We start from the raw sequence: 13,414 nt of genomic DNA on the forward strand, positions 1-13,414 counted from the left end.
GCACTTACCTCCCTCACCTCACCGCCCTCCACATTATCAATCAGCATTCAGCTTGATCTAATATCTAATATCCAATACCTGATATTCAATATCCATAATGTATTTCCCACTGGGGCAGCACCACGCATCGCTGCCACGGCCATTACCGCTACCGCTAGCACTACTGTATTGTACTGTACACCCAACCACGGCCCGGGGCATGGAATGGCACAGCACGGCATATTTCCATCTTCGGAAGGCTTTGCTGACGGACGGGTGGGTAGGGCGAGGGTGGTGTGTGCATTGTGTGGTTGTGCAATCGGCGATCATATCTCACCCATGTCTCACCATCGTATTTGCTTGCTTGCACAACTGTATTTTTCTACGGAGAAGATTCCGGAGAGGGTAGGTAGTAGTACAGCAGTTTCTACTGTCAAGGTACGGAGCCCCCAAAAAAGAGTCTTGGAAGGAAACGTCTACGAGCCAATGGATAGACCTGAGAGACCTTTGCGTTGCGTCTGTTGGAATTGCCAGTTTTGGAACTCTTCTCCGTACCGTATGGCGTCCGTGGCCGTAAAGTTTGCTCAAATTTACTTACTTACTTACTTAACTGTATGGCGTCCATCCATCCATCCATCCATCCATCGTAATGATATGCTATCGGCGCAGCTGCAAGTGAGGTCATGTCCCAGCCATGTGTTACACAAAGGAACGGAGCGGAGCCCCCTAGGCCTCTTCTCTCCACAGTGGACACCACACACACATACCAGTACTTGTAAATTTACATGCATCTTGGCATGCATGGGATGCATGGATGCTCACGGCTGGGCTGGCTGGACTGGACTGGACTCACTAAGTTGCTGGACGGGATGCGGTATCCATTAGCCATCCATCTTTTCCATACTTGGGATAAACACCGTGCTGGGTTGAGTTGAGATGGGTTCAGGGAATGAATGAATGAAAGAACGGAATACGGCAGGGGAGGCAGGGAGCGGCTTGGGGTGCTCGGGTCAGCTTGTGTCTTTTGGGGTTTGCTCGCTCGGTCGGTTGGCTGCCGTGAGGCGTATGGGTGGTGGCTCGAGGGTGGGTTGGTGCGGTGCGGTGGTTCGTGTTGGGCCGGATCGGCATGCCGATGTTGCACTCGCACGCACGCACTGGCTGGCTGCTACTTCTGTGATATGAGATGAGATGAGATGAGATGACGGAACGGGGTGTCAGAGTCGAGGTCGAGGTCGAGGTTAAGGTCGAGGTCGAGGGTGGTAGTACAGTCATCCTGCAGGATGCGCGTTTCGTTTTCGCTTGGTAATTATTGGGGCTTTTACGCATATTGGGGGATTGGTAATAGAGTATGGGATGGATGGGTATGGGGTATGGAGGGGGTGATTGATTGATATATTCTTTGGGTTTGGATAATTGATGGATGGATGGATGAGTGATCGTGTAAGCTCGGATGTGGGAAATATTAAATGAATGAATGAATGAATGAATGAACGGGGAGGGAGGCGGATGTGTTGGAAGTGAGGGGACGGGGAGAAGACGTGCAGCGGCTGATTTGCTGCAGGTGTTATGTTGGTGGGTTGGATGATTGATTGATTGATGTCGGGCTGGGTTAGTTTTGAGGTTTAGCTTTGCTCGTCAATTTTCTAATAAATCTGTCACTTTTTTCCCCTCAAAGGTCTAGACATGTCCGTTCGCTCGCTGCAGAAATGATACGAAGAACATGGCAACAGGGGACGAGGTGAGATGGATGGCTGCATGAGATTCGTGAGCCAAGACCGATGGCTTGGTTGGGCTTTCTCTTGTTCGTGAAGAGAGACATCTAGTCAATTGATCGATCAATCTATCGTTTGGTCGTACTGTAGCGAATCACTGGCTAGCTGGCCTCTCATGGCTGGAGCTGAAGCTTGATAGAGGAGAACAAAAACAAGCTTTTTGAGCTGAATATGCTGTGTTACGCAAGGTGTGACGAGGTGGAACTGGGGAAGACGAATGGATATGTGGAGATGATACTAGGCTGCCTTGTGGGAATGCTGGTCTTCGTATGGTGTAGTGGCGTTGTCTTGTGATATTGGATATCATAATTGAAATTGAGGGATGGTGGGCTAGGAATTAGATAGGGGGCAAGCAGTCGGTGAGGAAGGATAGCCGCGGTGCATGGAGGTAGTAGAGTGGGTCTGTCTCGCGTTCATTAATGTTCTTTAGCGGAAGGCTGGGATGGTGAGTAATATTATATCTGTCAGATGTCATAAAATCCAAGAAATTTACGAGCGCTTAACTCCGAACGTGTGGTTGTTCTCGTTTATGTGTTGGCTGGAAGTCAAGTCAAGCAAAACATCGGGATAGATTCGAATGGGGATAGGGTCTTGTGGACACATGGTGATAGCAGTGGGATACTCGGTGAGCGCCGAATTCCTGTTTTCTTGATATTGGCAGAAGGCAAACATCGGGAAAGATGAGTAAATGCGGGGTGTAAGCAAGAAGAAGGGGGATCATGGGGTACAATGTGGCTGATCACATGATCGATTCGAAACCGACGGTATGGTAAGTTTATGCTGTGGAAGGTCGGAGACAGGAGTGCATGTTGGAATGTCTAAGTGTGGAGGCACAAGATCTTGACGGGGAGTGATTATGGTGTGGACAATAATAGCTGCCGAGGATTGTGGGTAGAAACGGAACGCTTGATGGTTATGGGGGTCTTGGTCGAGGGTGGATGAGTAAGTGACTTGACAATGAAGGGTTATATGAGGATGACTGTAGGGTTATTGAATAGATAGTGTTGACGGGATTCGCATGACCCCTAGAACGGCAAGTGGCAGGAGTTAACCTCGCTTGTTTTTGGAGAGGTATTTTCATGTACCGTCTTGTAGTTGCTTCGGCCCTCCTAAGCAAAGTGTGTGAATTATATTTCAAAGGTATGGACAGAGTCTAGGTTGCTAGCAGTTTGGATTTCCTGTCAACTGTCCGCTTATTCTATTTTAGCATACTACTGGTTCCACAAGATGGCACTGCAAGCATCTACAAATCTATGTCTTTATCTACACCACTCTCCAGTCTATCTACTGCATCTTACAGAGGCTTTTTTTGGCAATTGCGGTTCAGGATCGACACAACATCCCAGTATTCTGGGAAGCATAACAAATACAGGCAAAAGCCCGCGTTCCATGAATGGTATTTCGGACATGTAACATGCGAACTAACTCCGCTCTCCGAAGGCACAGGATAGGTGTCCAGCGCCTTTAATGTGACTCTATCTCAATGTGATCACTTCGCTTGAGAGAAATGACCCCTGCATGAAGAACGCGAGATCGAGAAGGGAACGAGAGCGATTGGGCCCTTCGTAAGCACATACGAAATGGTTTTGGTCTTGTAAGACGACATGGTAATGGGTTGTTCATTTGTGCTTCTGGGAAACTGCAGTGGCTGCTTGTACTTTGTAATCATGTAAGGACTGTTAACCGGATCTTGCGGTTGGGATGGTTGCGAAGCAGTGAGCGACAGGCACACGCCCGGAGGATAAACAACGCTAAGAGGCAACTAGGCCTTGCAGATATTGGATTTGAGGGGTCATCGGATGGATAGTTGCATGGGAAAGGAGATAGGGCGGAGGAAGTGTTGATGCTGAAGTATTGTGCGACGAGGAAGACTCGCTTCGGTAGACAAGCTGTAGCCGCACACGATACAGTAGTTGCCACATGTAAACTTCGGGCTAAGGAAGGAGGGGTACGAAGAAATCCAATAACGATTATATTTTTCGGAGACACTTCCGAAGGTAGGTTGGATAAAGACTAATTGATTGCTGACCAACACGTAGCTCTCAACAGGCCGAAAACACAGCATAAGTTTAAGAACCCCAGACGGAGACGCAGGGAAGTGGAGCAAATAACGAAGATCAAGAAAATCAAGAATAACAAGACTCAACCGGGAAGTAGTATCTCCAAAGAATGAAACAAGATAGCTCAAATGAAAACTGGTGGATCATTACAAACCACCCCATTTTCTCAACTGCCGAAACGTACACAGCGCTTCGACTCTTTCTCCGGAGCTATTATTTTACGGTTGCTGCAGAAAGCTTCTTCCAAATTTTCTCTTTCATTTTTGTTCCTTTTCATTTTTTTCAAATCCAGATGGCTAAGTTTTCGAAGTTTTTCAAATCCCGGAGTACCTTGTTATTGAAACTTAAAGCTTAAAAGGGGCATATGCAAACCAGCGTCTTGGGAACTTTATGATACCTGGATACCATAACCTTACGCCTATGAGCTGTTTTATTGTTGATGCAACCTCATTGCGCCGAACTGACTCGTGGGTGGAAAAGGAAAGCCGATGCTGACCATCCATCCGTAACTTGAGAAGTTATTTGAACAGCAAGGTAGTAGGTAGGTCGACAACCTTGTCATAATAATATATATAAGTTTATGCGGGGAGAGAGAGAGCACATTACCTACCTACCTTGTGATTCTGGGGGGCGTGGGGGAGGTGGGGGAGGTACCTAGGCAGGGAACCATGCCCGACATCACTCACTACCTAGGTACCTATTGTCGCGCGTCGTCCCGTCGAAGCCGTGTTCGCCGGCCGCGCCATGAGGGAGTCCACCTCCTCCAGAGTCCGAGCGGCCGCACCACCGCTCCCCAGTCAAAGTTTCTTGCGAGCGCCTTTCGTCACCTCAGTAGTCCGTGTACCTTTCCATCGCGGCGCCAGACTGGATATCCATCCCATCCCATGCTATCTATCTATCTAGGTGGTATTTCGGCCAAGGACGACAGGTGCAGGTGCAGGTCTGTTATCAAGAAATCTTCCGGTTGGGAGGGACCCGACTTCGGAGGAGAGACTGCTTTTGAATATCTTGCGTGTGTGCTCTGTTGAGCAATTGGCTGGCTGATTATTGTCCTGCAGATGGGAGGAAGAGGAAGGGAGAAAGGGTCGAGTTTCAACCAAGTTCTTCTTCCCAGTGTTGTGGACAGAGGCGTGGTGAACCTTGTTCCCAACTCCCGCTCCCCTGGAGGGAAGGGAACGGATAACCCCGCTGTTTTGAGCTGCAAATCCGAAGACGTGCCGATGCGCGTGGGGGTGGGGAATTGAGGAGTGGAGAGTGAAGAGTGGGGACTTGGAGGAGGGGAGAGGGTTTGATAGTCTGCTGTATGTGCATTAATATTGTGCAGGTGTCCAAGGCATGAATAGATATGGACTTGCCCGTCGGCAGGTGGAGATGCAGGGCGTGAGTCTGGAGAACGGGGCTTGGCTTGCACGGTGCCGGACTTTCCATATCTCCTTATCAAACTTCAGCTGGGGGGGATCTTTCGATCCGAAGGGAAGGGAAGGGAAGGGAAGATGGGACGATCTTGTGCCAATGGATGTTACGTATGGAGCTAAGGTTTCCTACCTACTGTAAAGTACATGAGAAGGCATGAAAGTGCTGCGAGAATCTGCAGCAGAAGTGTGGGACTTGCAGCTCGAGATATGCGGCTGCCCTCCAACACAGTTTGCGGCTAGAGGATCAATAGGTGGAGAAAAACCTGCAGTAGTAGCAACCTCCGGACGTACAGCGGCTTAAGGGCTTGCCTGCTTATGCATCTCATATTTTCTTCATCATTATTATTGGTCTGTGGTTCGCCTGAAGAACCTCTTTTTTCTCTAGGAAGATCAGCCTGTTTCTCTGGGCCGAACCGCCCGCTGAAGGTTTGTTTTTTTGCTCCTAGCCTACCTAATTTACTTAGCGAACAGGAGGCTAGGTAGGTTAGGCGTGGGGGTTTAGTTCGTTAGGTCTGGAGGATATTAGAGTTTAAATAGCTCATTTTGTTGAACAATAGTTGGCTGTAGACAAAAGCCTAGAGGTAGGGTTTTTGGCCGGTATTTAGTTTGGAGGAGGAGGAGTGTGTTTAGCTTTGGATGATGCAGTATTGTTGTATGCATGTGCTGGGTGGTGATTGAAGTGATACGTGGCCGTGGCATTGAAGATGGTGGCATGTGTAGGGGTAAGGACCAAGTGCAGTTGACATGGGGCTACGAGTTCAAGATTAAGGTTGGGCAGCGTTACTTTCGAATGGTAAATTAGATACGCCGACTTTTAGATTTCGGTTAGAGGAGATTCTCATTGGAATCTGCTTTGGTGGCTTTGCAATATCATAGTTGCATCCCGAACTTCTGGTATGTCTGTCTGTCTTCCCAAAAATGCAATATTTCCACAAAAGATGGGAAACTCCAAGGGGTAATTTGCATTTCCCAAGCTTTCCAAGTACTCTTCTGATCTTATCAGTTGTCTCAGAGTATTGTTTTTGATTCTTATCATCATTCCTGGTGTCTATCGCTGCCATGGAATGGGCAGGATATTTTCTGTTCAACGTTGGCCGGCCACTTCAATGTGGCATCTCAATGGTCTCTAGCCATTTGGCTACTTACAAACGCTTCAGATTTCCTGCAAGGAAACTTCACCTTCTTTGTGAAATTTCCTGTTGTGGAAGTTTATGCCTATTCTGTTGCGAGGAAGCAGGCACATGCAACAACGGCTGACAGAAAGAAGCGAAGCCTGTTGACACATGAAGTAAATAGTATCCTGCGGTGTGTACAGAAATTGATCGCCAATTCAACCTCTCACCCATTCGCCCGGAGCCCTCTCCGCCTGCGACACTGAGTTGGATCGGTAGAAAATGGAAGTTTGTTAATTCGACTATGTTACCTTATGACTTCTCACGCACATGCTGCTATCATGGTAGTGCTCCTACCAACGCATACAATTCGACACCGAGAGTTTGGACACCCCCACAACGCCACCATTTCAAAGATGCGGAGAAAGCCATGATAGGCAATCCGCACTCGCGTCAAATTGCACATGTCGCAAATCAGCATGAAATGAGGCCCAGTCAATCGCCAAAGCTGCGATTGAACATGGGTTTCAGCATCTCCCCAGAGTCTTGGAAACGGCAATTCCAACATCCGTGATGCCTCGCCTCTGGACATTCGCACATGTAGCCAGAATAATCAAGCTCTGGGACGCAAATGCTACACAAACAGAACATTTCGAGACGCCGCCGGAATAATGCCACCAGCCTTGTGGCACTGTGTGGTCACTCCTCATCGACTTGTGATTGGGCTCTGAAGCTAAGGGCTTACTTCCGTGAGAGCACAGCAGGATGGTAACGAGCTCTGGAGTTGTACAGATCGAGGAAGAGGCTTCCCGCGTCAGCAGTTGCTCACAGCATTTAACCTTAAACCTTGTCTTACACAGACACAACCTTAAATAGACCAACATTGCTATATATCATCCGTACAGCACCTCCACAAACTGCCATTATTATTGGGTATCAGATGTCGACCTCATGCCTTCTCATCCAGGTTCCTTATCAGGAAGGTGATAAGGTATTGACGAAGTTGTTCCAAGCGAGGTGCGCTATTCCAGCCTTTCACTCCCAGGAGCCAGGAGCCAGGCCCTCCCCGACGTCCCCTCGTCCCCCTCCCCCCCCTCATCTTTCACCACGCATGGGGGACATCGGCTCGAAGTTCCATTTTCTCTCCCCACAAGCCTCGCTTACGGTATAGCCTTCGATCTCTTTGGCTGAAATGATAATGCGAAGTGGACATCTGCTCCTCGTTTCGCAGCCGATGTTTTCTTTCTGCAGCCTCGCGGCGCCGGCGCTTTTCCAGTGCTGTGAGTGGAGTGGTTTCTTTTGCTCGGCTCCTCGGCGAGCCCGCTCATCGTCGCTTCCATGTATGGGTCGTTTGCTCCACACTCAGTTAATTCTCCTACATTACGCACTGTAATAATGGCAGCCATTATGCGCCGCAGATATTGTAAGTATCATTCACTGGTAGGGACATCTCTCTTCTTGCCACTGCAACTTCAATTGCTTTCTTTGTTCACTTGTTGCAACTGTCCGCGGGAAAGAATGCTAAACCAAGCTTGATATCCGCCCACTACTCCACACTACTACTGACGGACCGGCTTCCACGTATCGAAGCTACTGGAAATGGAATCCAGAGCTTCATGAAAGGCCAGCATCATGGGGGAAGACATTGAAGCTGGACGGCGGGATTCAGAAGATGGCATGGGCACGGAGGCGCATAGCTTGCGGATAGCTTCCAAAGCATCATCGCCACCTTCGAGCAATACCAAAGACGACGGCAATAACGAGCTTTTCCAACCTGCAACGGTGCACAGCAACCACATATCTCTCCGCGATGTTGATCCAGTCGATGTCCAGGTCCGAGACCTGGCAGTCACGGTTGATCTCTCGCCCTCCGTGTTCTCGATAGACAAATACCTGCCACGAAAACGAAGACAAGATGGCAGCGAGACTCCCAGATCGAAACAGATTCTGTACTCGGTGTCTGCGTCCATGCCAGCAGGTACACTTACAGCGATCATTGGCGGAAGTGGATCTGGCAAGACAACGATGTTGAACACAATGGCAGAGCGCATGACAAGTGCGAGGTTATCATTTGGAGGAAAGACTTCGTTCAATGGCATGGGTGGCGTCAACAGTGTCCGGAGCGCATATGTGATGCAACAGGACGTTTTACTACCTACACTTACGGTTCGAGAGACATTGCGCTACTCTGCAGATTTGCGATTGCCGCCTCCTACGACGGAGGAAGAGAGAAGAAAGGTAGTAGAAGAGGTCATATTGGAATTGGGCTTGAAAGAATGCGCCGACACACGGATAGGAAATCACCAACATAAGGGATGTTCTGGTGGGGAGAAACGGAGAACGAGTATAGGAGTACAACTTCTCAGCAACCCAAGCGTGTTGTTCTTGGACGAGCCTACTACAGGTCTGGACGCTACCAGCGCATTTCAACTAATTCGAACATTGAAGTCTTTGGCGAAGAAAGGAAGAACGATCATCACCACCATACACCAGCCGAGATCTGAAATCTGGGGAATGTTTGATGGCCTAGTGATTCTCACGAGAGGAAGTCCGGTCTTCTCAGGCCCAGCGGATGATTGCATACCATGGTTTAAGAAAGTTGGAATGGAATTACCTCCGTTTGTGAACCCAGCAGAGTTCTTGATCGATATCGCAGCAATCGACAATCGATCTCCGGAGCTAGAGGCTGCTTCCTCAGAGAGAGTTGAGAGGCTCAAAGCCGCATGGCTTGATGAAAGTCGACTGAAATATGCCGCTGATGACGAGAAAGGCGCTCTGGCAGTGGAACCCACACGTACAAGAAATACTCGCATGACACGATCTCCATTTATTCGCCAGACGAGAGTACTTACTTCGCGGACCTTTCTCACCACGTATCGAGATCCTATGGGTATGGCTGGTTCGCTTTCGGAAGCCGTATTGATGGGAATATTGAGTGGTTGGGTGTTCTATGCATTAGGCCGAGACCAGTCTGGGATTCGAAGTCGACAAGGAGCTCTGTACAACGCAGCCGCCCTACAGGGATATCTTATCCTCATGTTTGAGACCTATCGACTGACAGTCGATGTTCAACTCTTTGATCGAGAGCACAATGAGAATGTGGTGGATGTTGTCCCTTTCTTACTGAGCAGACGTATCGCCAGGTTCCTCACAGAAGACTTACCTGTACCACTTGCTTTCTCTGCTGCAGCCTACTGGATGTCAGGATTCAGAGCAGAAGCAGATACATTCCTCATATACTTCTCGATCATGCTCATCGGTCAATACATTGCAGTTACTTATGCTGCAGCATGTGTGGCAGCGGCTCGGGACTTCGCAACTGCGTCTCTGATCGCCAACTTGGGATATACAATTCAGAGCATGGCTTGTGGATATTTCGTTCAAAGCAACAGTATTCCAGTCTATGTGAGATGGCTGAAATGGACTGCGTACGTGTTCTATGCCTTTGGCAGCCTTTGTGCAAACGAATTCGTTGGCCAATTCTATGATTGTCCTCTGCCGGGAGGAGAATCCGATCCAGCATGTATTCAATACACAGGGGCTTTCATCATGGACTCACTCGGGTTCCCCGAGGCTTGGATTGTAAAGCCCATCATCGCAATGGTTGCTTTCGTGGTCATGTTCTATCTGGCGGCGTTCATTGGGTTCAAATTTCTCCGCGTTGAGATGAATATCGCTCAAGCCCGAACTTCAGATACCGACTACTCGGCAGGAAAGGAGAAGATGGTTGTACGATCAAATGCAGAGGTGCGAACAGTCGATATTGGATTGGACGGATTTGCGCTTGATCTGGACAAGAGATCAGCCATTGGGCGAAAGTTACCTACGAAGACCATCCTCCATCCTGTCACGGCAACCTTTCAAGCAGGACTACTCAACGTCATTATGGGCCCATCGGGAAGTGGCAAGACATCTCTCCTCAACGCAATGGCTCTACGTCTACATAATCGAATGGGAACTCGGTACAAGCACTACGGAGAAATGACTTTTAATGGATCTGTACCTTCAGACTCTGTCATTCGCTCGGTCTGCTCCTACGTGTGTCAAGATGATGATGCACTTTTACCATCTCTCACCGTACGCGAGACACTTCGGTTTTCTGCTGGACTACGACTTCCAGCCTTCATGACTACCGCCCAAAAGAATCAGCGTGCGGAAGAAATCCTCATGAAGCTGGGTCTCAAAGATTGCGCGGATAACCTCATCGGTTCTGCCACGGTCAAGGGCATCTCAGGTGGAGAGAAGCGCCGTGTCTCAATTGCTGTCCAGATTTTGACCGACCCTAGAGTTCTGCTACTCGATGAGCCTACCTCAGGCCTGGATGCTTTCACGGCTTCATCTATCATGGAGGTGTTGCAAGGTCTGGCCCAAGAAGGTCGTACACTCATCTTAACCATTCATCAATCTCGTTCCGATCTCTTCCAGAAATTTGGGAACGTGCTACTTCTCGCCAGAGGAGGATCTCCTGTTTACGCTGGAACTGGTGCAGGCCTTCTCCCACACTTCGACTCTCTCGGATATCCTTGCCCGACAACTACGAATCCTGCAGACTTTGCTCTGGATCTGATAACAATCGATCTTCAGCATTCAGAGCGAGAAGCCGTAACTCGCCAGAAAGTTCGCTCACTCATATCATCTTGGACCAGTGGCGACTTTGCTTCCGTGATCCAGCCTACAACAATCTCCACACCTGCTGAGCTAGGATCTTTGATCCGAAAGTCGACAACCTTCTTTGCCGCGTATCCCATTCTCGTGCACCGGGCTTTCATCAACTTCCGTCGTCAACCTCCGCTACTCATTGCTCGTACTATGCAAGTGATAGGATTGGCTGTCATTCTTGCTCTGTTCTTTGCACCATTGAAGAATGACTATGCTTCAATCCAAACGCGATTAGGATTCATTCAAGAATTCTGCGCCTTCAATTTTGTTGGTATGCTCCAGAATGTTGCCGTGTATCCTGAAGAAAAGGACGTCTTCTACAGAGAGAACGACGATGGTACATATGGAGTCGAGGCCTTCCTCGCACAATATATCACTCTCGAAATCCCATTTGAAGTTGCAACAAGCTTCATCTTCGCCATATTAGTAGACTTGGCTGCTGGACTTCCCCGCACGACCGAAATGTTCTTCGTCTGCTTCTTCAACTGCTTTTGCATTGTCTCCTATGGCGAAAGCATTGGTATTATAGTAAGTAGCACCTTCCAACCTAAAGTCCACCAATCTAACCATTACATCAAGTTCAATACTCTCTTCCCTCACACAGGCTTCGCCATCTCCCTCACCTCAGTCTTCCTCTCAATCTCGCAATTCATGTCTGGCGTCATGTCAATCAACATGCCTGCTTTCCTCCAAGGTGTAAACTACCTCTCTCCCCTCCGCTACGCCATCCGCAATCTTGCACCATACTCCCTCCACGCCATCCACTTCACCTGCAGCGACGCACAGCGTCTACCCGATGGCAAATGTCCTATCGAGAATGGAGAACAAGTTCTCGATCTGTATAATTTGAATACGGATGGTCTGAAGAACTTGATTGCGTTGGGGGCCTGCACGGTTATTTATCGGCTGTTTGCGTATGCGCTTTTGAAGGCTACGAGGATGCATTGGAGTTCTGTGGCGTGGTCGGGGAGGATGAAGAAGGTGCTTGGGGAGGGGCGATGATTAAGAGTGTGGACACATGGTCCGAAAATGTTGCGAAAATTCAGGTACATATGGGCTGGGGGACATATCAATTGTTGTGTTTAGCGGGTAGGCGTGGCATTCCTGGCGTTATTGTTGATAGACAAAGCTTCAAATAAGGCTGTATACCAAATCATGTTACTTGCTGAGCTTTTGAATTTGCCCTTCTTCTCTGCAATCATACATTCGTTGATCCGTCCCAAACTCATCCACCCACCTATGCATCTATCAACGCGACCAAGTCCCAACTAATCCCATCAGTGCAACATAACCACCAGATGGATAGAGCTTCGATGCCTCTCTACCCTTCAATCCCCCCCAGCGCGTCCCTCTCTCTCTCTTTCTTCAGAAACTGACTGACTGGCTGTATTGTTGTTGTTGTTGTTGTTGTTGTTGTTGTCGAGGGTGGGGAGATCGGAGGGGAGCTCGGTGAGGAGGGTGAGAGGGTGAGAGGGGGAGGAGGAGTAGGTGATGAGTTGTAGGTCGAGTGATGGTTGCCATGGTGTTGAGTCTTTGGTAGAGGTGGTGTTTGGTTGAGAGTTGGGCATCGCTGGAATTGTGGCCTAGCTATAGAAAGAAATGAATGTCAGCTTCAGGTACACAACAAAGGACAATTTCCAGATGCTGACTTGAGGATTGTGGACAGTGGTGTTTCCTCCACTACTTTGGCCTCTACCGGGTTTAGTCACTGTTTGTTTGTTGAGAAAGAGGTGGTGTGAGGGATTGGGGTTGTTAGGATGACAGGTATAAGGTGGCCACGATTGACTTGGTTTGTTTACTTTCGTTAGCGTCGAAACGCATCCTCGGCCTGCTATGGCTGCGATTCGTGCCTCTAAAGCGTACCGTAAAGAACCCTTATAAACAGAGACGTTACGAAAAGTAATTTTACTTCAAATTGTGCGAGCTCTGATCCCTTCATGATTTTTATTTGTTTCTGAGCTCCATGCATATACTCCAGCTCTGAAACTTTGACGGGTTGTCGTTTTGACTTGACATTGATGCACAAGACTCTTTGTACGATATCCACAGAGCATTATTAAAAGGCATGGGCAAGCTTTGACAATACCATTGGTTGATAAAACTTTAAATTTGCTGGGCTTTTATTTCTACAAGTGGATGATGTTTCCATGGCCTTTTGGACTTTGTCTTTCAACTGATGGGGAGCGATAAATAGGCGTTCGGAGCTGTTCTCACACGACTTAGACCTCTTCCAAGTCATCTACAAGATTTGAGCTGCCTGGAAAGAACCGAAGAGACTCGAAGCGGATTGAAGCTGAGAGAGTCTGTCGAAACGATTGAGAGTCCTGACTAGCTTCGACGTGGAGAATGGCAAGAACCCCCCCCTTAAATCGCTTTCCTCTGTGACATTTCCTTGGGAATATTTGCCGACAGGAAGT

General features: G+C 48.6%; 1 protein-coding gene across 1 annotated transcript; it reads left to right on the forward strand.

Annotated features, from left to right (window-relative positions):
• The first annotated feature begins 7,429 nt into the window (after window positions 1–7,429).
• Window positions 7,430–12,166, forward strand: ONS95_014252 (uncharacterized protein). Its single transcript, XM_058507908.1, has 2 exons — window positions 7,430–11,525; window positions 11,577–12,166. Exons 1-2 carry the CDS (start codon window positions 7,971–7,973, stop codon window positions 11,997–11,999), a joined length of 3,978 nt encoding a protein of 1,325 aa, XP_058357079.1. The 5' UTR covers window positions 7,430–7,970; the 3' UTR covers window positions 12,000–12,166.
• The last annotated feature ends 1,248 nt before the right edge of the window (window positions 12,167–13,414 follow it).

Source organism: Cadophora gregata (genome assembly GCF_030347475.1).
Source record: "Cadophora gregata isolate MNR1 chromosome Unknown scaffold_8, whole genome shotgun sequence".
Classification (NCBI taxonomy): Eukaryota; Fungi; Ascomycota; class Leotiomycetes; order Helotiales; family Ploettnerulaceae; genus Cadophora; species Cadophora gregata.